The sequence below is a fragment of the Aricia agestis genome, chromosome 22 (genome assembly GCF_905147365.1).
Source record: "Aricia agestis chromosome 22, ilAriAges1.1, whole genome shotgun sequence".
Classification (NCBI taxonomy): Eukaryota; Metazoa; Arthropoda; class Insecta; order Lepidoptera; family Lycaenidae; genus Aricia; species Aricia agestis.
Window position 1 is genome coordinate 7320419 of NC_056427.1, and position 21980 is coordinate 7342398.

At 34.7% G+C, this 21980-nt stretch overlaps 1 protein-coding gene across 2 annotated transcripts in view; it reads right to left on the reverse strand.

Moving 5' to 3' along the window:
* The window catches only part of LOC121738195 (ribosomal protein S6 kinase alpha-5-like), a 109181-nt gene extending 89529 nt beyond the window's left edge, over positions 1 to 19652 (reverse strand). Inside the window, exons 1-2 of one of the 2 annotated variants that reach the window (XM_042130107.1) lie at positions 18317 to 19652; positions 2708 to 2776 (exon numbers count right to left, since the gene is read on the reverse strand). In XM_042130107.1, coding sequence (XP_041986041.1) covers positions 2708 to 2776; positions 18317 to 19148 — 901 coding nt within the window. In that variant the 5' untranslated portion in view covers positions 19149 to 19652. Of the gene's footprint in view, positions 1 to 2707; positions 2777 to 10860; positions 11659 to 18316 lie in introns of those variants that run through there. The other variant, XM_042130108.1, reaches the window with a different exon arrangement.
* Positions 19653 to 21980: the final 2328 nt, after the last annotated feature.

The window sequence follows — 21980 nt, forward strand, 5'->3', positions numbered from 1 at the left end:
AATAAAGTCCACTAAACGACTGCAAATTGCTAATCGGCCCTTCACGAATGAACCGCGATTTTTCAGCACGGAGCAGGCTGATGATAATCAATTAAGTCAGCTTTCAAACAAAAAAACTAGATCAAAATCGGTCCACCCGTTTGGATGCTACGATGCTACGATGCCACAGACAGACAGACAGACAGACAGACAGACAGACAGACAGACAGACAGACAGACAGACCGACAGACAGACACGTCAAACTTATAACACCCCTCTTTTTTGTCGGGGGTTAAAAAGCAGCGGGTCTAAGTTTAAACTCGGGTATTTAAAAGAATACGATTTACGGGATACTCTTTACGGGACAGTCACACACACTATGGGGGTAGAGGCAGGATATCCTCAGACCACGTGCGGGGTCAACGACCTTGATGTGATGCGTGAACAGCTGGGGTACTATGGGGTGGGATGGGGTACCGAAGGTTCAATGTAACTGTCGCTAACTGTCGTCTAGTTAGTAAGTATAAAGTAATAAAACTCCCAACGAAAAATATTGGGTGTAGTGAAAAATTATGTTAGTGTAAAATTGCAGTAGTGGCGAATTGCATTGAGTAATGTGAAATTCGGCACAGATTAAGTATCAACTTAATCCGTCAATATTCAGCAGACTGAAATAACTTCGTATTTTCAGCATAATAATGTTCAGAAATAATATTCAATTTTTAGAAATAACAATGCACTATATCGCAAATGAGTTGAATCAAACTATCATGGTCATTTTGTCTTGTAAAGCCCTTAACGAACAAAAATATTTAATCAGCAAACTGTACAAGGTCTGCTTGTCACTCTCTGGCACATTGGAAACGTCACATGTCAGTCAAAGGCAACAGACCTATTACAATAGCACCCTATGTAAAATATTAAATATTATTTTTTTGTTGTGCGCCGGTTCTTCTCGGCGGGGTAGTTCCCGAACCGGTGGTAGGCCTCATGTAGACACGACGTTCTAAAAGTGTTAACTTTGTTAACCTATTTGGAAATAAATATTTTTGATTTTTGATTGATTTTTTTTTGTAAAAGACTAGTCTATAATGTTCGGGCCACACTAACGTTTAACGTCAATGCCCAACAATGCGACAATTATTGCGATAATTTTAACGCGTTAAAGTGGGTGGCTACACTTGAACGGTCAACGTTTAATGCCCAACGGCGTTGAAAACGGCATTGAAAACGGCGTTGATTTTACTTAACCGACTTCAAAAAAAGGAGGTTATTAATTCGACGCGTATGTATGTAATATTCCAGAACTGCCTAATTTTCGTATATCAGCGTCTGAACAAATGTGCCAAAATATTTCAAAAGTGTAGGTATTTATATATGTAAGTATGTATGTATGTTTTTATGTCTGTGTTCGCATTTCTCTGGAACTACCATTGCGATTTCAGTAAATCTTTTTTTATTGTACTAATTATTGTTCAACTTAGGGAATAGTGCAAGTTGCATCAAAATTGGTTCAGTAGTTTTGGAGGTAGGGAGATTTAATTCTAAATTACGTACAATTTTGAAGTTGCTTTTATCTTTTTATAATGTTAATTCATTTCTTCAAAAGGTAATAATAATTCTATTATTCGTCGTCAAGCATCACTTTGCATTCCACGATTCTTGTAACTTTTGAGTTTCAGATCCCACAAACATGGTTCGGTTTGCAAAATCTCAAAAAAAAAGGAATTACTTTCTCATTAGGAGTAACTAGAGTGGAGTGAAGACTCTATAACCAAAGTACGTATTTAAATATTTAAAAAGACGTGCGATTTAAATGCAAACAAGTCGAAGCCAAGACGTGTGATCCCGTCGGGCTCTCATTTTTTTTTTTTTTTCGAAATGGTCTAAGCTACTGGTCTGGTTAAGACCATGGTAGTTTAATCGTGGCTATAACTAGTCTGTTGGTTTGGAGATAAACAATGAGGGGGGCCTGGCCCCCTCCCCTAAAGTCACACGTGTGACATTCTAGTCGGGCAATATTGGGGGGCGTCGGGCTCTCAACGCAAAGTGACGATACGTAGTGTGGCCGCTTCATCGCATTAATTCTCGCGTTAATCTCTTGATGTACCGCCACTAGAGCTATCGCCAAACGGAAAACGGCATTGTAAACGGTTACACCTACGGCTAACGTCCAACAACGCGATAATTAACGGCGTTTGACGTTAGTGTGGCCCGACAGTAATATAGTGTTAAAATAATAAGATCAATTTTAAATACTAAACATTTAAACAATAAAGAAAGATAACAGTTTTAATTTAACAAAACAAAGGACATTGGCACCTGACATTTTTTAATTAACCTCTAATTACACAACTAAAGTCACCTTAAAATTAATTGTTTGTTATCATTAGAATCATAAGTTAAATATAATTTTAGATTTGGTGAAATAAATTAATGTTTTGGGCATGTCATCAACTACTTTTGTGTGGACCGGCTGTACGTTTACACAAAAAAATAATTATATTAACGGTTAAAACAGGAAAAAGTTAAATCAAATATGATAATACAATTGGAATTTTGGGTTAGTCCTGTTACCCGTATAGGGTTTCATGTAATAATTATTATTTTGGTTAATTCCATCACTTAAAAGTTTAAGCATCTCTGCTCTCAAAAAATGTAAGAAAGACATCCTTTAAAAGTATAGCCCTCTTTATGGCTTAGACAAAATAAATAAAAGAAACTTACCTCCCGTTCCAAGGACTTTGAGCAGGTCGAAATGTGTAATATCCACTTTGGTAGCACCATTCAGATTCACTGGAAAACAGACAAAACAGTATGTTAATATATTATGTCATATGTCATGTATACTTTAGAGTACCTGGATGACCGAGCTTTGCTCGGTATAACAAACACTCATTGACTTCATGTTACCTAATAACGCCATCTGCTGGTCGTTAAAACAATTAGTTGCTCGCAAAATAGTATTATTATCCGCTAATAGATGTCAGGAAGAGTCATATTTTTCAATTTATCGATTATCGATAAAACACGAATAGAAAGACATTTTCTGAAAATGATTCCTAGCTAGATCGATTTATCGACCCCGAAACCCCCTATATATATACTAAATTTCATGAAAATCGTTGGAGCCAATTCCGAGATTCCAATTATATATATATATAATTGGAATCTCGGAATTGGCTCCAACGATTTTCATGAAATTCAAGAATTGCTCCGTCAAAAAACATGTTCTACAATACTTGTCAAAAATGTGTACCGATGCACATTTCAATACATTTCCTTACTTTTTATTATTTGTAGTATAGGAGTTACAAGATAACTGAAAAAAATTTGAAACACTTTCTGAAGAAGTATAATGAAAGAGATAGCAAATAATTTTTATATTTTAATTAAAGTTTTCATTAACTATATATCAACATTGTTTTTGTGTTTATTAGCGGAGTATAAATGATGCATCTCAGTAACATATATCTGTACTTATCTCTTACATATTATTTTACTAGATGAACTTCGTACCACTTTCCTCCTAAACATAAACCTTCCCTACTACACTTTGATCTTAGCCAAAAGGCCGAGAAGCGATGGACATCCACAAAATATATTTTAAGACTAAAATTAGTCAAATCGGTCCAGCCGTTGTCAAGTTTCAGCAAGACTAACATAATTTAAAATTTATTTATATATGGATATGGACAAGGAAGAAGCTTTAGCACCAACGTCTGTTAGTGTTTGCAGCTTGTTAAAATGTCATGTCTTCCCTTTCACTCATATGAAAAACGAAAGAGGTGATATTTGATCATTAAGTTTAACAATCATTGCTGAAAATTGGGCCTAATAGAACTAAACCCTTGTTAATTTATAATATTTAACAAGGGACATATCAATTAATAGCATTAAAGTAAGTTCACCGTAACACAAAGCTAACTTTTATGGTTATTAATACAGTATGTATTGTTACTATTATTCAACCTTATTCCCATAGAAATAAAGACGAAATTCGATATCCACTGCATGTGACTTTAGCCTTGTATTTTATCTAGACTTTGCATAGTAACAGCTGTGTAACTTTAATATCTCTTTGGTGCCATATTTAACCAACTTCCAAGGAAGAGGTTATATTATGTGGATATTTCATAGTAATGGAAGTAAAAGTATTTAAATATGTTTACAATAAAATATACATAAATAGTTTAATTTTTGTTTTTAGGGTTCCATACCCAAAGGGCGAAAACGGGACCCTATTCATGAGACTTCGATGTCTGTCGGTCCTTCTGTCTGTCTCCAGGATGTATCTCAAGAACCGCTATAGCTAGAGTTCTGAAATTTTCACAGATTGTGAATATCTGTTGCCGCTAAAACAACAAATACTAAAAACAAAATAAAATTAATATTTAAAGGTCCCATACAATAAAAGTGATTTTTTTGGCCTTTTTTGCTTTAATCAATAATGGCAACAGGTGGGCACTTGATATTTTCACAAAGGCCTTAATTATATGTCTACTTCTATATTTAAGAATAATATTAAAATAAAATAAAAAATTAAGATTTAAGGGGGGCTCCCATAGAAAAACACAATTTTTCGCCTATTTTTCCTCTATAACGGTACGGAACCCTTCGTGCGCGAGTCCGACTCGCACTTGGCCGATTATTATTTAATGTTAGTAGTTATTTAAACATAATATTATATATTATAGTAATCAGAGACAACAAATCTTTTCTATTAGATTGTATTGTCTATATATATCTAAGAATAACTAGTCGATCAGGTGAACTTCATAACATTTTTCCTGGCCTTCCATGAATATTTCAAGACTGAAATTACCCAAATCGGTTCAGCCGTAATTTTTTTTTTTAATGAAGGTTGCAAACGAGCAAACGGGTCACCTGATGGAAAGCAACGGCCATGGCCGACGGTAGTACCGTCGGCCATGGACAATCGCAACATAAATTCATTGTTATTTATCAATTATATATTTAAAAAATACTAAAAAAATATATTATATTGTGTAGCTTGTAGAATGTTTAAGCCCTTCAACAATCTGCTAATATAGTAGATCTATTTCCGGTACCAGCTTAGCAAGACTGCTAGATAATAATGATGATGCAAATTTTTTCCTTCTAAAATATAGGGTCATTGTTTCATGACAAAAATATTTGTACAAACATAATGTTGTATCATGTTGTTTACAATATTGACATCAACAATTCCTTATCAGTGTCATACAACTTACTAAGATATAGGCACAATAGACATAACGACCAGTAGTTCGACTGCAAAGAGACGGACAGGTTTCAATATCTGTCAAATTCGTCGGGTTTCACTAGGACTATGAACGGAATGTGCCTCGCGCTTTCAAAATTGGATTCTGACAATTTTAATCGCATGTGCCAAAACACAAACAACAATACGACCAAAGAGGAACACGTCCAGCGAATATGTCATATTTTTAAATTCGTAGGTAACAAGTTAACAACCCTAGCGACGATTTTCGTCATAATACGTCAAATTTAAAAATTTCAACATCAGTTCTAAGTCGGCATACTCTATCATTCTGTCTACTCTGGATATAGGCACAATAGACATAACTACCATCACTACTACCTCGACTGCTAAGAGACGGACGTGTATTAATACCTGTCATTTCTTTCGGGTTTCGCCAGGATAAGTTAAGGGCTGGCGCGCTGGCTGATATAATTTATTTTTAAAATGAAGATTTTGGAATTCTGACAGTTTTTTTTGCATGTGCCAAAATATAAACAACAACTAAATTTGTAGGTAACGACGACTTTTGTCATAATACATCAAACTTAAAAAATTCAACCTCAGTTCTAAGTCGGTTACATACTCTACAATTCTGTCTACTCTGATATAGGGTAGAATCTTTAAATACTGCGGTCTCGCAGAAAAGTTAATTTATGTAATTAATCGTGAACCATACCATTGTGATTGATGGAAGGAAGTCCAGGGAAGGTTTAAATATTAGGAGGAACTTGACACATAGTTCCCGGGTCATCTAGTATATTACCCTGTAGACCAACTTTTCCCAAAGTGGGCGATAACGCCCCCTTGTGGGCGCTGAAGGTCTGAGGGGGGGCTATAGTGTGGGACCCAGAAAAAAAAATGGGGACGCTATAGTTATTATAATTTGTTCTTAAAGTAGACAAAATAAGTTTGAGAACCTCCGCTGTAGACACATATTAATAAATCATTTATTATTAAAGAAGATCTATCTTAAAGTAATTTCTCAGTGAGAGTAAAAATGGAACTTCCTACTTATAAAGATCAATATATAATATTCTTTATTCAAAGTCCTCTGTTTTTGTCTGTCAAGTAGCTTTTGACAAAGACAAGCAGAACCTGTATAGTTATAATCTATACTAATATTATAAATGCGAAAGTATCTCTGTCTGTCTGTCTGTCTCGCTTTCACGCCAAATTTACTGAACCGATATGTACACAGATAGTCTAAGGCCTGAGAAAGTCCAGGCTACTTTTTAACTGGAAAAAGGGGTTGTAAATTTGTTCAAACTTCAAAATAAGTTGGTTCCAAAAAATCATAACAGATGGCGCTAAGAGACGCCTACATCGCGCTAGCGCTACTCAAATGTTTTTCTATAACAGGTGGTACCATCTTGAGTAGTATTTCGATTGATATACACGTTTTTAAATAACTCAGTACTTTTTCTATGCAGTGACGTAACCTTAAACCTATCAATGATAAATAAAATAGTTTATGGGTAAAGCTAAAGTTGTTTAATAATGGAGGGCTAAATAAGCTTTAAAATTTGGCATAATTTATAAAGTTTAATTAAAAAAAATTAAATGCACAGCTGTTTTTGGGTATTTTGTTTTAAAGGGTACCAGGGTTTTAAAAGGCTTTAAATTTGACACCAATTTTTATAACACCGCGCGCTAAACTATAGTCCACGCGGACGGAGTCGCGGGCAACAGCTAGTTAGTGAATATTTTTACTAGTAAAGTGTAAATGTATTTTAAATACTATCATGAATCATGATAATATTGTGTGTATAATTTACATTTCCAATGTTTTTTCCTGTAACCTCTAAGTTGTCTTGTGTAAAGTTTTAAATGATCTTGTAAATGTATTATTAATTCTAAAAATAAATGTAAAATCTAAGTTTTATTTATAATTTTTGAAAGCAATCATTGAAATGTACTTTAAAACATAAAATTATTAGGCTGCACTAAGGGGGATATTAGATTATCATATATTATATTGGATCCGAGATCATTGAGTCAATGATATTGGATAATGTATTATAGACATCATAGATTTTTGACATTTGCTTAGAGATTGGATCCAATACGGTCATAGAAATAGGTGTTGCCAGTTATTTAATATAAAAAAGAGTTTTTAATTTCTTGTTCGTTAATACATTTCAAATAATGTAATGTAATTATTTTTCTAATTATATACTTGGATAATCATGCTGAAATAACAAAAAACAAGCCATATTAAAAATGACGATGTCTTTTGACAAATCAAATTCTCTGAGATCTAGTAACCCTGATGTCAATACCTGTCAGCCTTAGCGCTCTCCATTGGCTATTGAAACCAATATGACGTAAAATAGGATCAATGAAATATGATAATGTAATACGCAGATAATATGATCAAATGATCATATATATTGGATCCTATATATGATCATAGAAATGATAATGTAATATCGGGGGTATTACATTAAGAGCAATATATATATTGCTAAGTGTATTTTTTTTATGAAATAAGGGGGCAAACGAGCAAACGGGTCACCTGATGGAAAGCAACTTCCATCGCCCATGGACATTAGCAGCATCAGAAGAGCTGCAGGTGCATTGCCGGCCTTTTAAGAGGTAATAGGGTAATAGGGGAGGGACGGAAGTTGCTTTCCATCAGGTGACCCGTTTGCTCCCTTATTTCATAAAAAAAAATAGGGTAAGGGATTGGGCCTCCGGCAATCTCACTCCACTCGGCGAAACACAGCGCAAGCGCTGTTTCACGCCGGTTTTCTGTGAGAACGTGGTATTTCTCCGGTCGAGCCCATTCGTGCCAAAGCATGGCTCTCCCACGTATGTTATAATTATTGTACTAAATATTTATCAGGTATGTCATATTATTCTTTACTCTCTTTCCCCCATATTTATTTTAGTCTTAATCATAAATTGAGACTAGGCAATTACCTATACTAGAAGAAACAACTATCAGCAGTAACACTGCCTATTTGTAAATTTTTTCTACTAGGTAGCCTCCATCGTGGGTATCACAGACACAATAGATTTTAAATTGTTATGCGGCAGCCGGCTGCCGCTTGGGGATTGATGGGAGTGTTTAGTGTAAAGTTTGTATCTATCTAGCATTATATATTAACACAAACTCTAGTTTGCCTTTAAGTGGCTCTTAATTTTTAGTCAATAATACTGAGAAGTGACAACAGTCTTGATTCTATAATTCTATTAAATTACAAAAATGACAAACATTTTCTTTTAAAGAGACTCAGTAGTTAAAAAGACAAAAGTCAGTACAAAAAAAAGATAAAAATTACATAATTTAAATAAAAAAAGTAATAAAAAAATAAAAAATAGTGCACATAAATTGCATATATTTATTACTTAAAAAACAAGTATTTAACCGAAAGTTCCATTAAAATCGTCTTTTAGTTCCAAGAATACAAATGTGAAATGCACTATATAAATATATATAGGAATATATAATTTACATTGTTGGCAAAATCAATAACTTAAGAGTGTAATGCTTCTATTGTGGTCAATAGTATTGTAAAACATTACTAAATTTATCTATTAGTTGAAATTGAGATATCTATTCTAATAAAATATCAACATGTAAAGTGGTGTGGCTGTTGCATCTTTATTAAGTTGTTGAACAAATTTAGATGAAATTTTGTGTACAACACCACAGAATATACATAATATATTAGTTGACAACACACTAAGATGTAAGACCATATGGCCAGGGCACAACACTGCGTTGCGGCGTCGCATCGCAAAAAATACATTGCTTTACAAAGGTTTTTTTGTGATACAATGTCTCTATGCGGTGTTGTGGCCTGGCCCTTAGTTAAAGTACCGAGAAAGAACACAGGATAGCTGTTATTTTCCTCAGGAGAATCAGACAATATTTTGAAAATAGCCCCAGACTTTTTAAATTACAGACCTAGACAATAATATCTATATGAAACTAAATATTATGATATCTATTCATCGAATCAAGTAGGCCGTGAGATCACAAATTGTATGAAATTAGGTTTTTGGCACACAATGTACGAAATCATCCAAATGTCAAGGATCTTTGTTGCAAGTGCACAAAAGATACTATGAAAGTGTATAAAATAAGATGTGTATGATTCTATTGCTACTAGTTGAATATGTTAATGTTTGTTCAATTCTACAAAGAAAATCTCCTAAACAGATTTGGATGATATTAGATTTTGCCTTCAACTTTGTGAACCCAGTGGATCATACGTTTTTATGACCAAAGGATAATCCTATATCCTTTCCTGCAACTGAAGAAACAATCCTAATGTATGTTTTTTCCTGGGACTCATAGTGAAAAACCAATTTCTGTACATCCTTATTAATGGGCTATGTCTAAAGCATTATAGGTCCAGGTCGCTGTTAAGCATTAATATAATACTAGCTATTTGACCGAGCTTTACTCGGTATTCTATAAAACACGAATAAAATGACATTTTCTAAAAATGATTCCTAGCTAGATTGATTTATCGCCCCCGAAACCCCCTATATACTAAATTTCATGAATTGTATATATATATTCTTATATATTTAAACATGAATTGCTCGTTTAAAGATATAAGATTACTAGCTGTCCCAGTGAACTTCGTGTCACTTTAAAACCTGGACATCTATGAATATTTTAAGACTAAAATTAGCCCAATCTGTTCAGCTGTTTTCGAGTTTTAGCGTTACTAACACAATTGAAAATCCATTTATTTATATATATATATAGATGTATTAACCACACACTTTTTTTGTTCAGTATATGAATGCAGTTATGTTTTAAATTATCTAAAGAACATGACTGCATTTATTAATCAATCCATATTATTGTTGCTTCTCTTCATATGTTAACACAAACAAATTCATAATCAGTAAAAAGATAACCATATTGTAACAAAAACCTTGCCTTTATTAAAATAATCTAGCCTTGTGAGATTGTGAATTTATATACACTTTGATTTACTGTTAAGTGATAACCTAACTTTTAACAATTAAGGGTCGTTATATATTTATGTTTCATTTCAAAATAATCTTAACACCTCCATCGTGGGTATCACAGACACAATAGATTTTCAATTGTTATGCAGCTGGCTGCCGCTTGGGGATTGATGGGTTAGTATCCTTTGATTTTCTGACATAACCTAACACATTGTAGCATCATTAAATTCTTGATTTAAATCCAGATAAAACTATAAAGATTTTAAAGCAAAGATAACAAATCTTGCCCATATTTCTCAAAGGGGTTATTTTGTGACCTATTTAGATTTACAACATTTTGTGTAAACTACAATTAGTTGTAACCTTTTAATTTTTTATTCAAAAGACATAGTAAGTTAGTAATAAACTCAAAATCTAATATTAAACCAAGTTTAGCAAGCACTAAGCTAAATGCGGCTTGACTTCATAACTTCTAAAGCCTGGGGCATTGTTTCTAAAGTTTTTGGTAGTAGCCCTTGTAGATATTAGATAATAGCACTTTGTTAAGCTAATTTATAATTAACAATGTAATTAATTAATGATATGAACTTGCAAAAACCCTTAGAAACTGGGCATGAACACTTGAATCATAATAATCCAAATCCAAAAAAATGCCATGTCATTACAAACTAAAACTAACCTTTCCATCGTTTCCTAATCTTGCTGGCCTCCACGAGGTTCCAGTCAATGGAATCCCTGGCCGGTGGGGGGACGGAGCCTCCTATGAGCTCCACGGAGCTGCTCCGTTTACTTGGCCCCGGTTTGGGAGGTTCCTCGACCTTCTCCGGCATCTTCACAGGTACCACCTTGGGTGCACCGTTCACCAGCTTCCGGCTGTGCTTGTTGGAGTGCGAGGAGTTCCTGGAGCTGACCGGAGACGGGCATCCGCACTCCATACTCCCCTCCCTGTCGCTACCCTCGTAGTAACCTGACTCGTGCTCGGGTTTCTTGTCAGGCACGCTCATGGCTTCAGACGCCATGGTAGGCTCTTACCATGAGTTACCAGCGCGTTCAGATATCGAGCGAGAAAGTAAACACGACACGTATCATTCTTTGCAGAGGGCGCTGCAACCCGACCGAATCGAAAATCCCGTAGCGCGAGCGTTTCGCAACCGCCGCGCCGTCTCCTCGATTCCCCCGGGTTATACACTGCCTGTCAGAACTCACTTGGGCTATTTTATACAAAATCACAGCCTTCTCGTCACGTAATACACGGTACACCACATTAACACACTTCACTCGCGTCCCTACTCTATGCTGTACACTGCAATTTGTTTTTTTATCCTACTTTAGACCGAGCGGTGCGAGGCCGCGCCGAGCGTGATGCGGACTGAAATGAATTAAAAAAAAACACAAAATAGAAACGCGACGTCGAACCGACGTGAACGTAGTGGGGCGCCCCCACTCCGAGTTACGAGGCCAGCGGGCACACGCCACAGCCGCAGATAAAACGCTCGATTATAACTCCAATTTAACTATATTATTTAAAACTAACCGAGTAGGTACCGTATTTTTTTAGCTTTTTCGAAACGATTAAAATTTTCTATTTGACAGCTGCAGCCACTGCCAAAAATTATAGGCTGTCAAAATAATTAGGAAGGATTGAGCACAACGGCTTTTTTATCGATTTTTACTATCGATAGTTTTTTGTGTAAAATTCTCAGACTAGTAACTGTTATGAATGTATTTTTGGTATTTTGTATTTTTATATTACTTTATTATTATTTACTTATTACGATTTATGCTGTTTTATATTTAATACTTCTGTGATGAAGGAAACTGGAAAAGTTGTGTTGAAGTTGTGTTTTGTCTTTTGAGTGTATAGTATGTCAAGAAAGCGAAGAAATTAAAAAGTGGCAACATCGTAGTGTCATCCCTTTCAAATCAATCACAAAAAAGGGATGACTCTTCACTTTCTTGACGGACTATATGTAAATTACGTTTAGCACGCTAAACGTAATTTACATATACTCGACAAATCGTTCAGATTTGTCGAATTTTAGTTTGAGAGATAATTTTTATTAAAATAGCAAACTAATAACCTCAGTAAATTAATATTCAAAAAGTAAGTAGTTACAAAAAAAACAGTATCCAAAATTTCATTTTACCGCGTGACATCGATAATTAGATATTAATTATACGACTTCAAAAGACAAGAAGGATTATTGACATAACCGTTATGTAGTTTCTTAGGATTTTGCTTATACTACACGCTCACAGTTTCATTTTCGTAAACAAAAAGAGACAAAGTTATTGCTTATCGATAAGATAGAACGAGACAAAGGCATTATGACTTATATTTCTTTCCTTACAAAACTACTTACATCTCTTTCTCTTATTCTTGAGTTACGAAACTTATGATTTCTTGAAATAATAAATATTAAATTAATTGACTAGCAAATAATGCTTCTAAGTTCTTTGTAATACCTCTCGATAAACAACAATTTTTACACATAATATTTTGTTATGCTTAATAATGATTATTATTATCTATAATTTTCAAAGGCATTGGACAACGGCCTTTTCTAATAACAGGTTTTTATATTATGTACAAACTATATAGAATGCTAAATAATAAATATTATGATTAGCTTTTGCTTGCGGCTAAGACAGGAACTACTTCGTCAATAGGTCATAAGTCATAACCGCTAGAAAAATCGATGCCGTTTTTGAGTTTGTCGCATAGAAAATAGACAGGCAAGGCTTCAATCTAGGCTTATTTTTTTACTTAAAAGTTATAATGCAGACCAAACCCGCAGAGTTAGAAACATAAGACAAAATCTTGTAAAGATATTTTGCACGTGTCCTTATTATGACGCAGGCATCCACTATTATACTTATATGTAAGTATATTACTTATCATATATATTATTATTATATTATGGTACTTATCATTCAAAAATCCACCCCTAAGGGGGGGGGGGGATAGGATTTCAACATCACACAACCGAAGCAGCAGAAAAATTATAGTTTTATAATTATTAGTGAAGATAAGGAATAAGGAATTAAACTCTAAAAATACATTTTATATAAGGTTTTTTTATTCTTTATTTAAATGCTTGTGTCGAAACCGACAATGCCAGCCTCATAAAAATTACAATTTTTACATGCGTAATGATTTACAAAGAGGTAAGTACTAATCAGATCTACACTTAATAAAATATAAATACTAGACTAGACGGGAGCTAGTAAAGCTCCCAGCAAACATAATCTTTCGGCTGAGCGAGAATGGCGCTCAGTGCTCACACAAACAAGCTGTGTCAGAGCCACCCCCGCATCAGTCTCAAACCTGCGCCTCTCTGACTCCATTGTATAAGGTCATCTTCTGGATGATTCAGCATTGTCCAAGACGTTAGATTGCGAAAGATATGTAGGTACTTGAATATAAGAACCTCTACAGTAAATGAATTCTCTAAAAATTTTGAAAATCGGTTCACAAACGGCGGAGTAATCGTTGAACATACAAAAAAATATCCACAGCCGAACATATAACCTCCTCGTTTTTTGGAAGTCGGTTAAAAATTAATTCTCTGATTGAGACAAACAATAATAATAGGTGATTCCAAAACGTGTAATAATTAAACAAAGTATTTGAACACAAATATTATTCAGTAAACATGTTTTTAACGCACATAGTAAAGAACCACAATGTAAACTGTGGTTTTGGACTGGTCATTCGTTGATTAATATTACGTCAAAAATGTGTTAAATTATAATGTTACTAGCTGTTGCCCGCGACTTCGTCCGCGTGGACTTCAGTTTATAGCGCGCGGTGTCAACAAAATTGTTGTTAAATTTAAAAGCTTATTAAAACCCTGGTACCCCTTAAATCAAAATACCCAAAAACAGCACGTAATATTTCATTATTTTAAATTACACTTTATTTATGCCAAATTTTAAAGCTTATTTAGCCCCCCATTACACAACTTTACCCATAAACAGCTATAATTTATCATTCATAGGTTTAAGGTTACGTCACTGCAAACTGCATAGATAAAGTACTGAGTAGTGACTTATAAAAAACGTGTAAAACAATCTAAAGAATCGAAAAATATAATTTGGGATGGTACCACATCTTATAGAAACTTTTAAAAGCAAGCGATAGCGCGATGTAAATGACTCTTAGCGCCATCTGTTTTGAATTTTTGGAACTAACTTAATTTGAACAAATTTACGCATTTTCACCCCCTTACAACCCCTTTTTCCAGTTAAAAAGTAGCCTATGTCCTTTCTCAGGCTTTACACTATATATGTACAAAATTTAATTACAATCGGTTCAGTAGTTTTGGCGTGAAAGCGAGACAGACAGACAGACAGAGATACTTTCGCATTTATAATATTAGTATAGATTTATTTCATATGTTTTGTGATGTATTGTATGTGAAGCATTCGTATTAAGGCAACGCCTTGATAATTTCGCTGTAGCGATATCGATTTTTCTCAGCAATGACTAAAGCTAAGAAATTAAAGTTTACTGTCAGTATTCATCATGTCTTTGTCTTTAAATTACCCATAGCATAACACGATTGGTCAACTTGTATAACACAGAATAATCAATCAAAAAGACCTCTGTAAAAAAGGGATTCTAGTTTTGCCAACAGAGGAGAGTGAATTAAGCCTCCAAACTTTGTACATAGATTGGGTCAAGCATATTACACTTTATTTGCCCATAGCTTATATGAAACCCATTTATGGTTTTTAAATTACGCGACAAAAACCATTTTATCGCTTACGCCCTTTCTATTCCTCGTTTTCTATGAAAGGCCGGGCCGGCCTCTCATAGACAAGCAATCTAAGGCCGGTATAAATAGTCAGTACTCAAGATGCATCTCGGTCTCAAGACACGCTTCAGGCTCTGTAATTGGTTGGCTGTCAAAATTTGGACCAATCACAGAGCCGAACCGGCTCTTGAGACCGGGTCGCATCTTAAGTACTGACTATTTATACCGGCCTAAAACATATTATCCAACACGGTTTTTTACTTGAACGCGGCGTCACCTTAAAGTTCGACGCAAGGCCAGTCTATTGCGGCAATGGTGAGTAGCGTAGTCTTACGCGGCACGAGTCACGACTTTGTTATTAATACTTTTTATTTTATTAATAATTATAAGTAATGTTTGATATTTATTTATTTCTATAGGACCAAAATATTTTTTAAGACTGATCTACTTATTTTATTTACTAACTATAACTTCTGTTTAGATCTTTGATCTTTCGCTTGACGCTTTGGTATTTTTCATTCTTAATTATATTGTGTTGAATTTTTCATGCATTATTTGAAGTGTTTTTAACTTTAAACTTACAAATTAGAACCTATGCATTAAGTTGTATGTTTTAACTAGAACAATTACAATCTTCTAACGACCCAATTACCTAATAACCTATGCAGACATCTGAAATTAGTAATTAGATTAAGAATTATTGATAAATTATTTTTATAAAGCTGACAGTCGAGACATCTTGAGACGTTTAGTAATTTAATATTAAATTAAAAACATTGTCTCTTATTTTAAAATTAATATCAGGGCGACATTGTCTTATTCACATTATTAAAATTGCGCATTTTAAAGTACCTACCTATATTAGGTCACTTATCTAGTTTTACCACTAGATGTATTGATTCCTTATAACTTAGCACACGAAAAGGCTGTGGCCAGTGGCTGACTGAAAAAGAGTACCTATCCAAACTGCATAGCCACAAATGTCTGCAGGAATAAATAATTATAAACGAGGCCACAAATAAGTTAATTAATATTAATCGCTTATGATTCTTTGGTATGCTAAATCCGGGAGTTGACAACTTTTTAAAAATAGTTTTAAGCGCTTCAGTTGTTTACAATAATACCTGTAAATTAATATTTTATTCATTATTATGCCCTAGAATGAGTAAAAAATTATTTTAAATACTGAATTCAAAATATGTCACAAAAACGCGGCATTATGGTCACGTGATGTGTGACGTCATCGTTCATGAAACAAAACAAGCGTAGACAGAGCAAAAGTGAGTTAAAGTGTTTAACCTAACAAATGTCAATTTTGTTTGACATTGAACGATGACGTCACTGCTTCAGATTAGCGTCTCCAATCACGTGACTTACAGCTAAAAAATCCATTTTTTTTTCAATGTAAAATAAAATAAATCAATAATTATTTTTTCGTTGTTTGTATTGTTTTGGAGTTTTTATCAATAAATCTATAAAATTTAATAATTATTTTAAAATTTTAAACATACTGTCAACTCCCGGATTCTAGCAAGTAATTCAATAGAGATCGCCCAAATTCAACCTTAGTTTCAACGACATTAGGACTACCTATATTTTGATTTTGTTATTAAATAATTAAGTACACATAATATAACTGAGGATTTTGTAAAAGTTTCAAGTGTCTACATGTAGCCATTATGGATTACGAGCCAGAAAGGGCAAAAAAATCACGTTTGTCTTATTATGGGAAACCCTTGAATCATAACTTAATTTTGTTTTTAGTATTTGTTGTTATAGCGGCACCAAAAATACACAATCCGTGAAAATTTTAGAAGTTTAGCTACAACGGTTCTGGAGTTACAGGCTGGAGACAGACAGACAGACGGACAGACATCGAAGTCTCAGTAATAGGGTCCCGTTTTTACCCTTTGGGTACAGAACCCTAAAAACTATAATCCATTTACGTTCCCGCATTTGTCGTCAAAAGGGATACATAGTTTTGTCTCACGCATTAATTAAAAATAGAAATAGGTACACATTATTATCAGCACGAAAATAATGTACAATTCACATCGAAAATTTCTCTACATAAAAAATAAACAATTAATTAGTATTTATAATAAGTAAATCACCTTTTCATCATTTTGACCCTAGCCGTATAACATTGTTGCTTAAAAAAAGTACATACACAACTTCATAATAATCATCGACAATACTACAAAATCGAAAACACTCAATAAATATTTTGTGTAAGGTCAACGACTTGACACCATTTTCCTATCCGGTTCGGAAATTCCCAACGGGACCGGCTAAAAGGCCCGCTTTAAAAGGAAAAACTCCTCAGCAACCTTTTTTTTAGAGTTTTCAGAGCTTCCTCGCGAATGTGGCGCCATCCATACTTAATACTATAAAATAAATAGTGTATCTGTCTTCTCTACCTACACGCCCAAACCGGCCGCTACACCCATTCTGCAGAAATTTTGTACTTATTGGAGATACTTTGAGTCCCGGGAAATAGGATAGGATTTTATGCCGGAAAAATGTACGGTTCCCGCGCGATAAACGAATTTTAGCGCAACGGAGATATTGAGGGTAAATTCCAAATGAAACAGTGTTTATTATCATTTAAAAAACTTTCTAGCTCGTATTAAAACTTAAAAAGTTATAGCTGAATGCAGTAAATAAACAGAAATAACTTGCGCCATCTTGTTTCAGAAGACGAATACTAATACGTAAAAACTTACCTTTGGCCTTTATGATGCTGATGGTACACAGTTGCAATAATTGTAATTACTAACCCTTAATTAATAATATCTATGGACGCTTCACACCACGTCAGTCTGGCCCCGTGCTAAGTACCTAAAGGACTTGTGTTACAGGTACCAGACAACGGAAATATATTTAATACTTTTATACTATACATATATTTAAGATTTTTATTATATCATACACATACCCGGCTTGAGCTACCAACGCGCTCACCACTGAGGTCGTCAAATCGTTTATTAAATCTATCTATATATATAAAACTCAAAGGTGACTGACATGGTGATCTATCAACGCACAGCCCAAACCACTGGACCGATCGGGCTGAAATTTGGCATGCAGGTAGATGATATGACGTAGGCATCCGCTAAGAAAGGATTTTGATCAATTCTACCTCCAAGGGGTTAAAATAGGAGATGAAAGTTTGTATATAACAATACTTTTTAACGCGAGCGAAGCCGCGGCCAAAAGCTCGTTGTTTATACAACGTATACAAGGCCTACTTGTCTTTTTCTTGCATACCAGCAACGCCATACGACAGACAAGGACAGCAGACCTTAAATAGTTATCCTCTGCATATTTTTTTTTTTATAAATAGGGGGTTTAAAATTAAAAGCATGTACTCACCATACCCTATTTCATGTCGCACAGTGTCAGCTTTTACAATAACAGGTGTTTCTTTATATGGAACATTCCCGCCACTTTCGTCCATCATTTGCTTAGTTTCATCGTCAAAGTAGTCCTTATTTTTGTTTTTATCCAGCAAATCGAAATCTATTATCGCTCTTTTCATAGTCGGTGTGGAGCTGTGTGCATAATCTACTTCGAATTGAAGCATTTTTGCAGGAGACATGGCCTCTGATACAGGCGATGGTTTGACGAAGCCATCGTCTATTGTTTTAGTCAAGGACAGTTTTAGTAAGTTATGTTTGTCTTCGCAGCGCTTTGGAGTATCTAAAATTGGCGGGGAACGAGCACGTGGTGGCGTCTCCGAGTTTTCCCGCTCTACAGGTGGTTTCAGAACGTCCGAGTTAAGTTTGGATGGTTCCTGTTTCTCTGTACTACTTTTAAGTATGTCTGTGCCCTCTACAGTCGAGGTAGAGGGTATATTTTCTGTTGTAGACGGTATGATGCCTTCCATAGGCTTTTCGGGTGTTACTGGGCCAGCCACAGGAGTGTTACATGGTGTCATGAGGCCTTCCAGAGGCAACGAAGGTGTTATTGGGTCTATCAAAGGCGTACACGGTGTCATAGGTTCTCCTAGCGTTGATGGTACTTTGACCGTATCAATTGAAGAATTGCGCTCCCCGATAGTAACATTCTCGCCGACAATAGATATGTAGTTTAAACTCATACGAAATGTGTCGTCTGGTAGGTCTAAATTATCAGCTATGTACAGCGGATTCGAGCCAGTCGAATCGCGAGTGTCTGTGCTTTTACCATCCAAAATAGAATCCATAGTCGTAGAGCTAAAGTTTAGTTATCATACAGTGTCCTTGAAATTATCTTGGTACCTAATCGATAAACGCAAGAATTTCACATCACTACGCACACATGCAAGCTGTCAATGTGTGTTTACATGGAAATTGAAATGTCAAACTTGTTTAGGCGGCACAATACCAAATTAATGTTTAATTTAACAATTTAAACTGTTATTCTCCAATTGTATATTACTGAAGCGCAATATATCAACAATTATGAATGTCTCTGACGTACTCTTTAGGATTTATAACACGAAATACAGTTACCGCGCCTTTGGCGATCTAAAAATAGTATTTGTCACTGCACTGGTTTACCCGTCCATTTTGTTCATACACAATACATAAATGGGCCCCAAGGGAGCACAAAGTCACAAATATGTCCACAGTTTTAGATAAGTGTTTATTTTGTGTGTAAAACTTGTTATTTAGCGTTAAAAAGACGAGAGTCGGCGACGCCGATCACGATTCAACTGTATGACGTACCAATGTCAACAAAGAGAACGATTCGAATATGTTTATATCTTGTCGCGATAGTCGGAAAATATTGAGAAAACTCATATTCTGTGGTTATAACACGGCAATTTATTCGTTAAATAGCAATTTCGAGAGATAAGCATTCCATTTATTTCATCGTTTATATTTTACAAGCAATCTGAGTCATATTGAAAGTGAAAATACAGCAAAGAGTTTTCCTCGTTGCGCGGCAAAACTTATTGGGCGCATTGTACAGTAAAGTTGCTGTCAAAACGGCATTGCGTTGTTATAATAACCACCTTATTGACTTAAGTTAAAGTTGTTTTTAGAATGCAACGTTGAAAGCTTTATTTACAACGCCACCTGGGAGTAGACCTACATCAACTCTGTGTCAAGGTTAAGGTAGGTACCGGGAAAACGAAAATGTGTTAAGCAAATATGGCAGAACTCTTGTTTTAAAATATATGCATGGAATAATATTTTTTCTATAAAATAGATAGTACCAGTGCAAACCCAGATAACTAATAGGTATAAAAATTGAAAAGTTTGAGCCAACGAGCAAACCGATGACCTGATGAGTGATGACAAGTGCAAGTTGCCGCAAAAGAAATTTGACAATACGTTCGATGACGGTCATCTTATTGAATCATAATAATATTAGGTTAAAATTATATAATATAAAATATATAAAAATTAAAAAACCCATAAGACGCTAATCGCTATCATTTTGAAAAAAAAAAAACACTGAAAATAAATACAAGGAGTGGGAATTAACCCTTTATTAGGATATTGAAGAGCTGATAATTAAAGATGAAAGTGCCTCTTCACTGTGACACCACTGCTGTAGCTACATGGACCTAGAAAGTGGCGATGATTCTGTTTCCGACTGCATTGTAGAATATATGATCATATTTTATTAAAATAACTAAACCCTGTTTTTCATTTATTTATTTTTTGTATTTTTTTAAATAAGTAGTTCCTTAATAAAACAGGAGTGTGCTTCTCTCAGCTCTCACTGGTCATCAAAGTAGATCTGCAGCTCTCAGGGAGAGGGTACTTAAATAACAGGTGTTATAAATTCATAATATAATAAATAGCTCCCACACCAGTTTCGGTGACGGTGGCCGGTTTCATTGAAATCAGGCCAGCTACGCAGGAGTAATTTTATAGTGCCCAAGTGTGTCTGCGCACACACTTGGGCACTATAAAATTACTCCTGCGCACAAGAGCACTCTCTATTCCTTTACTCTAACCCAGTGGGACGGTAGACCGACACGACAGTCAAAAGATCAGGCGCTGGACCGACTTTTTACATGCCTATACGACGCATGGATCATCTTACTTGTCAGACAATCAGGTGATCAGCCTGCATTATCCTAACCAAACTTGGAAATAACATATTTTCAACGCGGGAATCGAACCCACGACTTCCGAGTCAAGAGCCGAGCTCTGAACCACTGGACCACGTAGGCGTTATAATATAATATATAACACTAGTGACTAGCTGATGTCCCGGTGAACTTCGTGTCACTTATAAACCTTCCCTGGACTTCCAGGAATATTTTAAGACTAAAATTAGCCACATCGGTTCAACCGTTTTATCAAGTTACTGCATTTTTATATAATATACAAACAAACAAATCTTTATTTCCCTCAAAAAATAATTTTACACGTTAAGTAATAACTTAAACAAAACACTGCTCCCCACACTAGGATTCCCTGTGTCGTGGAGAGCAGTCTCTTCCATCATGCACATAGATAGTTACAATTAATTTTAACCAGCTAATGACATATTTGTGATAACTAACATAAAGTTACATGAAGTCTTTTTAACAGAACCAATAATGTGTTTGTAAGTAAACAGACAGTATTATATTTTTTGAAAGTAGGTGATGCTATTATAATATGATACAAAATACACATAATAGCATTACAAGATCATTACCAGAGCCACCGAAAACAGCTACAGTACGTGTAAGTTAGTGATGAGCTGAGTTGTACAAAGATATTTACATAGATTAGATTGTTTCTTGTAATATCGTAAATTAAACACACACTATAACAATTATTTCAAATTTTCTTAACTACATAATATATAATTATAAATCATTATATTTACAACGTGTTTTAAACTGTATTTAATATAAAGTATCAAAATTTTTTATAGTGACTGGATACAGTGTGGCCATAGGAGGCCACACCGGAAACAAGTGGCGACTCTATTGTCGTGACTTTTTTGACGGGCTATAAATGATAAAACCAGTGCGTATCTATGATATGCACGTTTAAAAATAAAAGTGTCAAGTCATAAAATGTCAAATGGTTGTCAACGTCAC